The sequence below is a fragment of the Musca vetustissima genome, unplaced genomic scaffold (genome assembly GCF_032173495.1).
Source record: "Musca vetustissima isolate MV318-11 ecotype Yass unplaced genomic scaffold, APGP_CSIRO_Mvet_v1 utg14782, whole genome shotgun sequence".
Taxonomy (NCBI): Eukaryota; Metazoa; Arthropoda; class Insecta; order Diptera; family Muscidae; genus Musca; species Musca vetustissima.
The window spans coordinates 65169-77013 of NW_026886798.1; the positions used below are offsets into that span (position 1 = coordinate 65169).

At 39.6% G+C, this 11845-nt stretch overlaps 1 protein-coding gene across 1 annotated transcript; it reads right to left on the bottom strand.

Annotated features, from left to right (window-relative positions):
* Window positions 1–425: 425 nt before the first annotated feature.
* Window positions 426–9105, bottom strand: LOC133334273 (serine/arginine repetitive matrix protein 1). The gene is made up of 4 exons (XM_061542564.1): window positions 9081–9105; window positions 3037–4910; window positions 2391–2975; window positions 426–1955 (listed from the first exon to the last, which is right to left on the bottom strand). The coding sequence occupies exons 1-4, from the start codon at window positions 9090–9092 to the stop codon at window positions 446–448; spliced, it is 3981 nt and encodes a 1326-aa protein (XP_061398548.1). The 5' UTR covers window positions 9093–9105; the 3' UTR covers window positions 426–445.
* Between the last annotated feature and the right edge of the window lie 2740 nt (window positions 9106–11845).

An 11845-nucleotide genomic window follows, 5' to 3' on the forward strand; every position in this document is an offset into this window, starting at 1 on the left:
AATATCTTCGATTTAGTTCTTCAGTTTTACAAAAAAATCTTTATAAATTTTGCACCACTCTGTATTTGAACTGTGGTATTGGCATTGTGTGTGTGTGTGCGGTATACATTTAAAAAAAAAGTTTAATTTTATCATTTCATCAATAAACACACACACACACACAATACACTGTGTGTGGAACGGATGATTGGCTGTAATGATTAATTGGATAGGTGTATGCGTGAGTGTGTGTGTTGCTGTATTATGTATTATTCTTTGTTGGTGCTTACAGTTTATGTATATGTCCTTAAGAAATGTTTACAAAAAAAATTAAAAGGATAAAACAAAAGCAAAACTTATTTTTGTTTGTCTCAAAAATACAAAAAAACAAAATTCATTTTGTTTTGCTGTTCTCCTTGTTCTGTTTGTGTCTGTCTGTGTGTGTGTCTTAACACATAAAGTTAAGCTAATCTAACTTTTTCATAGATTTCAGAGCACGTTCTCTTAATTGTTTTTCTAGATCTTCGTTGACACCACCACCCAGCAATAGGGAAGCTGTCGTGGCGGTGGCCGCTTTGGATGAGGAGGCTTTGTCGTCTTTTTTGTATGTCACCTCAGAGGCATCGTCGTCATCACTGCTAGAGGATGTATCAGCCGCCTTCTTGCTACGCTTCTTATGTTTCTTGTGTTTTTTGCTCTTCTTGCTGCTGTGCTTCTTGTGTTTCTTATGCTTTTTCTTTTTGCTCGATTCCTCCTCGGAATCGGATGAACTATCGTCCGAATTGCGCTTGGATGTCTTTTTGGACTTCTTGCGTTTCTTTTTGGCTACCGTATGCTGATCCTCGGAATCGGAGGAATCATTCTTGGATTTCTTATGACTTGTCAGTGAATGCGTTCGTTTGCGTGAACCCAATTTGCCCTTTCCTTCCACCTCGGCTGTTCTGTCATTTTCCTCAACTTCGGAATCGGATTTTTGTCGTTTGGGTTCCGATTTTTGCACAGCTTTCTTAGAGGAAGAAATTTGCACATTTTCCGCACTTGCCTTTGATCGTTTGTGAGAGGACGAAGAGGCAGATGTTTCCCCAGTACCCGGTGGTAATTCTTTACGTTTATCACCTGATTTGTCCCTTCTTCGTTCATCATCATTGTTATTGCTACTAAGATTTGTTGTTGCTGCCGGTTTGGCGGGTTCTTTGTTATTTGCAAAATTCTTCGCAGCCAGTAGTTTGGCCTTCTTGCGTCTTTGTCTCTCATCTTCGCTGTCCTCCGAATCACTGCCACTTGATGAACTTTGTGGCTTACGGGCAGAGGAAGAAGAAGCCTTTGTAGCGGTTTCCTGTTGTTTTTCCGTTTTGTCCTTACTCGATTTGGTAGTGGTGGTGGCTACCACTGGAGCTGCTTTTCTACTACTGGCTTCCTTTTGTTGTTGCTGCTTAAGGGCTGCAGCCGCTGCAGCTTTCTCCTTTTCTTTACGCAATTTATTCTTTTGTTGTTCCGCCTCCTCATCGGAGCTATCATCGTCATCATCACTATCTTCACTATCATCTGAACTATCAGAGGAACTTGATTCGCTATCTTGTCGAGATTTCCTAGATGATTTTTTATCTGCGGCAGCAGTTGATTTCTTTTGGTTCACAGCTGAATAATCCGCTGATGCTGCCGCCTGTTTGCGTTCATGTGGTTTGAGGAACGGCGATGGTGTTCTGGATAAGCTAACGCTATAACGATCACGACGTGCAGGGGGTAGTGGTGCAGATTTTTTAGGTTTAGTAGTTTCTATCGGAGCCGGCGAAGGTTCGGGTTTAGTCTTAATTGGTGTCGGTTCTTGTCTAGATTTGTTTTGTTTATCATTTTGTTCTTCGTGAGACAAATCGATAAGTTTAACGGGTGGAGCACAATATTCAACCGAAGAGCGTCCTGGAAAAGAGAATGGAAAGAAGGGAATATTAATATCATAGGGATTTGGTTTTAAAATTCTATAATTTCAATCATTTATCTAAATTCTAACGGACATGTCAAAGGTTTGTGGATGGTTGAAATCTCTATAAATATATGATATAGCCCTATATCCCGATATTAGTGCGGGATATAGGGCTATATCAAAACATAGCCCATATTGACAGTTTTCTGCAAAGAAGTTTAACATTATATGAGGGCTATACCAAAAAATGGACCGATAAATTCCGTTGTCAATACCAAGTATGCAAAAGTAGCAATGAACATCAAATCAAAAGACGGACATGACACAAAATAGATTTTTATTCTGGCGAAGGAATCTCTGACGAATATTTTGAGATTTTCCAAATGAAATGATTAATTTCCCTATATCCAACATTTAGTGGCTAGGGATTTCAAATCTAACAAAGTCCATAAAGTTAATTTTTAATTTTCATATTCGTTTACTATCCCACCCCTGAAATGCCGCGTAAAATCTTAGAGATTTACCTGTACTATCGCCTCGAGATTTATTCGATTCCCGACGACGTTTCTCCTCGCGCTTCTCTTCACGCTTTTCCCTTTTGCTCACAATGGGTTTACGCGGCGATAGTCTCGAGTCAACAGTACGTCCAAATACCGTTACGGGTATTTTGACTTCATCTGATTGTCCATCCTCTTCCCAGTTTGTGCTGGTCGATTTCGAACGTCGTTTATTAGGTTGTGGTGATACACGTACTGGTGATAGGGGACGACGATCGAGAGAATTGTTGCGACGATCTCTTGATGGCCGCTGTGGTGAAAAACGTTTTTGCGGTGAAAAATTGCGATATTGTCGTGGAGAAGAGCGACGTTCTCTCGAAAAACGTCTCTGGGGTGAGCGACGATCAAAACGACCACCACCGCCTCCCATCATACCACCACCTCTACCGCCACCTCCTCCGCCAATGGGACCACCACGATCTCGGCTGGGACTACGGCGTCCCCATTGATTCATACGACCACGATTGCCTCTATTATTGCCACGGAAATTGAGGGGTGATCGCCTGCGATTATTAAACCTGGAAATGACAAGAAGAGATATAACAACAAATCATCTGGGTGAATTTTCTTCTCAATTACCTTCTTGGCGACCGAGAGCGATTGCGTGAAAACGATCTTGGACGTGGTGAACGGGATCTGCGACGGGAACGGGAACGCTGTTGTCGTCGATCATCGAAACGTGGCGGTGAACGGCGACGATTTTGCATATAACCACCACGTCCTCCACGGCTACGTGATTCGCCACGTTTACCCCCACCCCCTCCTCCAGGACCACCTCCTCCTCCACCTCTTCCACCCATATCAAAAGAACTGGCCGAAGAGTCTCGATTATTACGGTATTGGCGTTTGTTTTGTATACTGTTTTTATTGCGCTTCAATTCAAAGTTCTCCTGTGGCGTTCCATGAGAACGAGATCGACTAGCGGAACGAGAACGTCGGTTACTATTGCGCTTATGATTGGATATATGGGACGAACGAGAGCGTGAACGTGATCGAGAACGGGAAATGCGGGATGGGGATCGTGATCTAGATCGGGTACGTGAACGCGATCGTGAACGAGAGGAACGCATGCGGGATCTGGAACGTGTACGCGATCGGCTGCGAGATCTTGAATGTGTTCTCGATCGACTGCGGGACCGAGAACGGGATCTTGAACGAGACATACGTTGCGGTGAACGAGGTTTACGATCGTGTGATACTCTACTGCGACTGCGACTACGGGATAACGAACGTTTTGGTGGCAGAGGTTTTGTGGCGAAAGGATTGCGGGGATTTTTGGAAACAGAACCCTTTTTGTCGTGACCATTTTGAGCTAAATTGGAATCCCGTGTTATGGATCGTCTGCGTCTGGGGGATATAGATTTACGTGGCGTCGGACTCAATTTTGGAGCTTTCTTATCCAACGATCTAGAACGAGATTTACGATCTCTAGATCTAGTGCGTTCTCTCCGTTTCGGCGGTGATGCGGAACGTGACTTTTGTCGTCTTGCACTGCGGTCTTTAGAACGTGAACGTTTCCGTTGGCGCTCCGGCGAGCGCCTCCTCGGTGACCTGGATCCACGTCTCGAGTCATTGCGTTTGTTACGTGACGGAGAAGAACGGTCACGTGGCGAACGTTCTCGTTGCTTGGAACGCTCACGAGATTGTTTACGTGGTGATCTACCTCGGCGCGGTGATCTGTCCCTACTGCCCGCCTTCTTCTCCCTAGATTTGGAACGTGAGCGATCCTTTTTTGCCGTTTCTCTTGAAGATTCGGTATTATTTGTGGACTTGTCATTGTTTTCCTTATTTTTGCGTTCATCTGAATTGGAAGAGTTGTTTTTAGCCGAGAGATGTGATCGCACCTGTTCAATGGCACTCAAGGTACTCGGTGGCAATTGTTGTTCTCGTTCCTTTTGTGTTAGAGCGCGTTCCTTACTGCCGCCGCCGCCAACGGAGCCTCGAGATCCACCACGACCACGTCTATTACGATCACGAGATCGAGAACGTGAACGGGATCTCGAACGAGATCGTCCACGTGACCTCGACCGTGAACGATCATTACGTTCACGATGTCGATTCTCTTCATCTCTTTTGAGAATTTCGTCCTTCTTCTGCTGTATAAATTCAGCCGGTATACCGGTTTCACTCTCTTGTGCAGACAATAGTAGAGCCCATAATTCACCCATGAACTGTCGTGCATTTGGTCCATTCAGAAAGCCAGTCATATTAATTTGCATTTTCTTTGGGCATGGGAATTTCTCCTCCTCCAGTTGGTTGTAGACGAATTCGGCTACAACATCATCTTCGATGTGGAGGATTTCTGTGATCTTCTTACTTATCCATGGCCTCAATACGTCCAGCTTAACTTTGGACATATCGACACGTTTATTTAGACAATCACCAAATTTCATTTGTTTCATGAGTTTTTTCTCTTTGTCGCTAAAGCGAGTGTCTTGCTGTTGCGTTGTGCCCTGTAAAACAGAAAAAAGTGAGTAAATTATAGATTTTTGTTAAAACACACACAGTCAAATGTTGTAAATTAAATTATACAGAATAGCTAATGTGTTGTGAATTATTCACCAAACAGAAATTTTTATAGACTAAAAATTGGTCATATCGAAACCGTATTTCCACAAAGATAAGGTGACTGGTTTGAGCGACAACAAATACTCGGTTTTGACCGCCTCCACGGGAGAGAAGGTAAGAACCTGTATACTAGCTAAAAAGAACTTAATTAAATCGTTCTTTTAAATTTCAGCAATGGTGTTCAGACTAGATAGATAGGGGAGGGACCGCCAATAGTCTCTGCCGTCTATTTCCCTTATGAGGCTACTGACCCACCTAGACCGGATGTATGTAACCTGTTGGAGGCTTTGAGCAGCATTGTTGACGTAATCATTGAATGTGCTGCCAATGCCCATCATTTCCACTGGGGTCCCAGTGGCACCAAAAGGTGAGTCCATATTTGATTTTATACTTAGATATAATCTTAGATCTTGGGTCTGCTATAGCGAATCAATAGAAGGAGTAATCGAATCGGCCAGATTTCGCAGAGTAAAATCTAAAGATCCAAAATCTGTAGGTAGTATTAAACGAAGCGGTGGGACGTGAACGAACTCAAGCGGAGAGACTCTTGATCTTCTATCGTCAACCCACTTCCCTGGTTTTATGGACCATAACGACGATGTGCGCATCGACATAGGTTGGAATCAAGTTGGAGAAATTGATAGATAACACTATAAGCTACATAAAACTGGTATTGGCAATAAATAGCTTTCAACCCTACAAATCCTCAGGTCTAGATGGCATAATATCGGATATGCTGCAACACGCCGATGAACGAGCATTGGTCACTCTGCAGGGAATTTTTAGGGCTTGTCTGCGTTTATCTTACATACCAAGTCTATGGAAAGAGGTAACCGTGACGTTCATTCCGAAGGCCGGGAAGCCGTGTCATACTATAGACCAGTTAGCCTTTCTTCCTTCCTACTTAAGACTTTAGAAAGGTCACTAGACTCTGAATACTATCAACCCCAATAAATGTAGCAAATCCCAGCGTGCCTACTTAAAAGGCACATTCTCTGTGTTCCTTAACATTGAAGGAACCTTCAACAATATATTTACAGACGGGTCGAAGATGGTAGAAGGTACTGGTTGAACTAGCCATTTACAACTCATAAAAACTTTACGATCTTTGCAGCGTTTTTAATGCAGAAATCCTGCTAATCACGAAAGCAGCTGAGATAGTCAAAACACGTACTGCCGACAACATAGGACCGGTGACTATATAAGTCAATAGTCAGGCGGCCCTTAAGGCATTCAAGCCGTGTACTATTAATTCAAAAGCAGTTCGTGAATGCAAGGATGCTCTTGATATACGACGGATAGTTAAATTATGTTGGGTTCCAGGACCTGCTGACATAGAAGGGAATGAGATAGCCGATGAGTTTGCTCAAGGAGGGTTCGCAGTCTTCCAATCTACCGATTGAGGGATCTGTACAACCTATTGGCTACTTTATTGGCAGAATCCGTATCAGCTACTGCGAGGTAGTCGGCAACAGATGATCAACAGAACCTGAATGCAAGATTTCAAAAACCATCAGGCCAGAATTCTCTCGCCGTAGAACTTCTTCGCTGTTTTCTCATAGTAAGAGTGAGGTTTAAATCGTTGGGGGATCATAACAGTTCACTGCAGAATTATATCTCTCACCTCCAAATGTGGACATTAATGAAGTGGATTATTGCAGTCTATGTGAGGAAGAGCTGGAAGCAGTTAAACAAATACTCTGAAGGTGTTCATCGCTAAGTGGCAGAAGACACCGTCTGTTTGGTAAATATGAAATTGATAATCTAGCATTCTTCTCCGGAGCAGACACCAAGCAGATCCTATGCTTTGTTAAAACTCTGATATGACTAAAGCAAGTAGTTTTTCTACACTGTTTCTAAACTTCGGTACCCAGGATGAGCACAATACATATGTCTCTGAGTGAACGGCTGTTAAGACAGCCGTACATCCCTTAACCTATCCAACTTTGGGTTTGGGCTTTCGGCATTTAAGGTAAGGGGGAAAAGGTAGGTGGCCATCTGATACTATTTGAAATTGTGAAAACTATTTCCGCTTCGATAAGATGATGTTTTGTGTAGGCCGCGGAGCTTTGACAGGTTACGAAATATTGTTCTGATGGTTAAAAAACATGTGGTTGGACTTCATGAGCTTGAAAATGCTCATGTATCCTTAATCAAGGTTTATTTAAATTTTCGTTTTGAAATTTTTACTACAGATAGTCCCAAGGGCCCTGCTTGCAACGATATTTCTAGCGGAAATCCAAACTTCCGAAGATATAGACCTACAAATATTTCTAGCGGAAATCCAAACTTCCGAAGATATAGACCTACAAATTTCCCGTGGACATTTCCCACGGGTTTTGAAATTCTATAAAGCAATATAAGTATCAATTAAAATCGATCGAAGTCATCATTACAAAAAATGTAGTTATCTTATCGAAGAAATCTAAACTTCCTATCATATTGGCCTCCGAAGTTTGGTAAGTACCTTCGAACTGTATCATTGTATTTAATATTGACCATGGCCATATTGGTGTCTTTTTAAAACAAATCAATAAAATAATAGTTTTTGTGGGTGGCTGGTCTTCGTCCAGCGATGGGCAAATGATAACGACAGCCAACACCGATATTTAGGTCCTAATGGGTCTCATTTTTAATTATTCTCCACTTAAATAAAAAACAAACATTTGCTAACTAGCTGAGCAAGTGTTCTAACACCTCTGTCACAATCTTCTTACTTTTAAGTTAGGGGATTCAGGTCTCTTCCTCTTGATCGAAAATGCATGTTGTATATTCGGTTGGGGAAAAATAAATCCATTATTTTTATATAAACTATATGACTTTATTTAACATGCTTCGGAATTCCGACTTGGGCCAGATATGCTCCGTTTTGTTGTATGATTTGTTGCCATTTTGAAGGTAACTTCGTAATGCCTCTCTCATAGAAGTCCTGTTCGCTATTTGCAAAATACTCTAGTTGTCGATTTTTACAATCCTCCCTAGATACCAATTTTTTATAATTAAATAAATTTTACAATGTAAGAAAAACATGATAATCGCTTTGTGCCAAGTCCGGACTGTATGGCGGATGCATTAAAACTTCCCAACCAAGCTCCCGAAGATTCTGGCGAGTCACTCACTGTAGATGTGTGTGGCCTAGCGTTGTCCTGGTGGAACACGACATCTCTCTTAATGGCCAATTCTGGCCGTTTCTGGTCAATTGCTATCTTCAAACGGTCCAGTTGTTGACAGTAGAGATCACAACTTAGCGTTTGGCCATATGGAAGCTCTAGTTTGGCCACTGTTTGAGGTGCATCACCGCTCTTTGACCACGATCGTTAATTATTTCTGTTAATTTTTTGTGGCACCCAAAAATCGAGCTTCTTTTGGAATCCAGCTTTGTGTAAATGGTTTAAAACAGTTTTATGTTCGACTTTTTGCTCCTGGGCGATGTTACGACTACTAATATGCCGGTCAACTTCAATAATTTCTCCAATGTTATCGACATTTTCTGCCGAAAAAATAATAGATTTCTTTTTCCCCAACCTAATAATTTCGCCATTTATTTACAGTCGATGGCTATTTAGAGGAGAAATCCCAAATCCCAGGGCGACTATTTTGAAAAACATTAATTAAAAATGAGATTCAATTTGGAAGTATAATCTTTAAGACAATACCATACTACCTTCATCGGTCCATAAATTACAAACATACAAGAATATACATTTTCGGAATTTCAGAAGCGAATATCTCGGGAAGTATGGACTTCTACCAGAGAGGTCATATATTTTTGTTATCAGACGGACAAGACAATAACGCAGAAACCACAACATGTTCCTCAAAACATAACAGGTTACTACTATGCAAATGTTTGTCTCCCACATCAATGATTCGTAAATTCGCGGTCATTCTGAGAATGTATGCCCCATTGAATATCTTCAACGTGTTCCTTTTTTGCTCTTTTACCATTCGAAACCAATAAAAATACTTAAAATATGCAAATATATACATGTGTATATACAAACTTATAACAATAACAAATTAATGTAATGCAATAATATTTATAACCAACTTACTGTGAACATCATCTTGTCACCCTTAAGTAGTAGTGTAAACGTTTCCTAAGTAATAATTACAAATGAAGTGAACACAAACACAGCAAACCGATAACCGGAAGATGGATGCGACGATGAAATGTGGGAATCGGGGACGCAAATGAAAATATTATTGGAAATATTATGTTTTCCTCGCTGTTTTCTTGAAACGAAGCGAAGAATGTGTGTGTTATGTATGGTGGTGGTGCTGCTGCTTTCTGCAGCTCCTGCTTCTTCTTTATTTGTCAATAAGTTATTATGTACAATTTTTCATTTATTTATTGTTGGTTCGGCTAAAACCATTAACTATTTGTTGTTGTTGTTTTTTTATTATTATTTCGAAACACACTTTTCACATTTTCTTTTTCCTCCACACATGAAATTGGCAATATGAAAAATTAAACGAAAACGCACACAACACCATGCATGCATCCAGTTCCCACTCTTTTTTCCCCGACACACAAAATTTATTGTGGACGCAAAGAATTGACAGAAAAAAACCGGGTTGAACTCCAAACGCCAAAACGGCGTGGTGGTGGTGCAAAATATAAAAACCAAAATTGACTGACTGGCTGCTTGCCTGCCTTTCTGCCTCTCTTATCGTGACAACAGCGGCGACGACGACGACCGCAGCAACGACAGCGCACGGCTACGAAACAGCATCAAAAAGTGTAATAAGAAATATCGTCCGCAGAGAGAAAAAATATGTGTACTTTTTCGTTTTGTGGTTTTATCGATGATTTTATGCGTTTTCTAGCCAACAACTCAACACAATTTCATTAAATTATGTTAACCGAGCCATTATATTTCGTTTTCTTGGCCAATAAACACAATATTTTTCCTGAAAATATTGTGAATTTAGTACAAATTTTAAAAATTTCTTATACGGCACAAGTAAAAATGGAGAACGCACTAGGGATACGTAGGCCGATGTTGGACTAATCGTTTAATCGACATTTGAGAAGGGTTGCCAAAGTAACATGGCATCGGTGTCGAATCGTAATTAGAATAAAATCGATTTAGTTTTTTTTTCAAATTATTCGATGAAATTGTTTAAAATTCGATCTAGATAACTCTAAAATAATCACATTGTTTGAAAAATAATTATTTATAGAGGTTTAACTAATAATTTTACTAAAAGAGAGTGAAATATTTTCCATGTTATTTATTTTCGATTTTCTCTCTATTAAATTTACCACATTTTAGACCAATTTTTATTAAGTATTACCCCCCGTTTACAAGCGACAGTACTGTCGAAGACCATTGATTTCAGGCCATGGTACAATTATAAAAGGTAACAGCAAAACCCAGCTGATTTGATTTCAACGTAATAATAGTGTCAATATGAATATGACAAATTATGTTTTTAAAAATCATCCAACAGGAAAATTTGGAACGCATACAATTCGAAATTCTTCTTTATTATTCAATTTACTCAATCTGCCTGCTGGGAAAGTTTGAGGAAGCAAATCTTTCTTCATGGAATAACTCGCAGTGGCAATGGCTCAATTTTAGGAAAGATGTGGATAGAATTTTATTTTGAGGATTCGAAAATATTAAATTTTCAAAATAAATATATGGTCTGTTCCAGTACTTTTTTAATAGCAAATTTAGTAAAGCGGAAACATTTTAAAATTGCTCTCAGTGTACAAAATAATTTGAAAAGTTTGGGAACGCAAATCTAGTAAATATGCCAAAATTAGATGGCAATACTTCAAAATCAACATAACAGCCAATCAGAAGTAGGCATTCATGTTTACCATTTTTACTCGGCCAAATTTCTCGAGTAAAAAGTTTACAAAGAGAACGCCATTTTGTTTTGTGCTCTCTTAAATTTGATTCAATGTTTAACAGTTTTGTGGATTGAGGAACGGTTTTCGAGTAAAAAGTTGCAAAACATGTAACATGAGTAGATTCTTTTAGGTTCTGGAACGGAACTATAATTTGTTGATAATTGGTTTGTTTGTTTACATTTTTCTGTCAAATGACGTTGACACCAGTATAACTTACAAAAACAAATTTCCATGTGGTTGTTGTATCGTTTGTTGTACAACAACACTTGCTGTTACCTTCTATTATTATACCATGGCTTATGACATAAAATTTGACATGGTCGTAATTAACGACTTTTTAACTAGTTTTATACATTTATAAGCAAATCAAAATGTAAGTTTTATAAACATACTATTTTTTAATAAAATACATTTTTTCTCTTTTTGTCATCTATTTTCATTTTCAAAATCTGGTCGCCTTAGTTATAATTATACAAGATTTTTAATTTTTACATTTGGAAACCGTTAAATATAAAACCAAACATCATGTAAAAACAGTTGCAAATTTTGGTACATTGTGAGAGAGTTGTATTTTTTCGTACAAAAACCGCGTTGCATCTCAGTAGTATCAATACACAATGTCGCATGATGATTTATATTTGTATCATAAATCATGGTAAATTTAGCCTGGTTAACAAAATAAACCCTGATACAACCTTCAACCACGATTAAATGTTATATATAAATCAGCTTTAACGTGACGTATACGCAATGGAATTGACACTTGAAATGAAGATTCCTGCGTTATTAACTTTAAACAACGCACGAAAACACCATACTATTTTATACAACCCTGAAAATGAAAACCAATAGACCCTCAAACGGCATATACATTACAACTTTTTATCGGGTTAACCTCCTCACCTCACTCCCACACCGCCCCAATGTTCTCTCCAATCGAACGAGCCAGTGCCA

Coding starts and splice junctions, on each gene's coding strand:
- LOC133334273 (XM_061542564.1), bottom strand. Junction 2,976..3,036: donor CGCTCTCGGTCGCCAAGAAG/GTAATTGAGAAG, acceptor TGTCATTTCCAG/GTTTAATAATCGCAGGCGAT. Junction 1,956..2,390: donor TTTTACGCGGCATTTCAGGG/GTGGGATAGTAA, acceptor TTGAAATTATAG/AATTTTAAAACCAAATCCCT.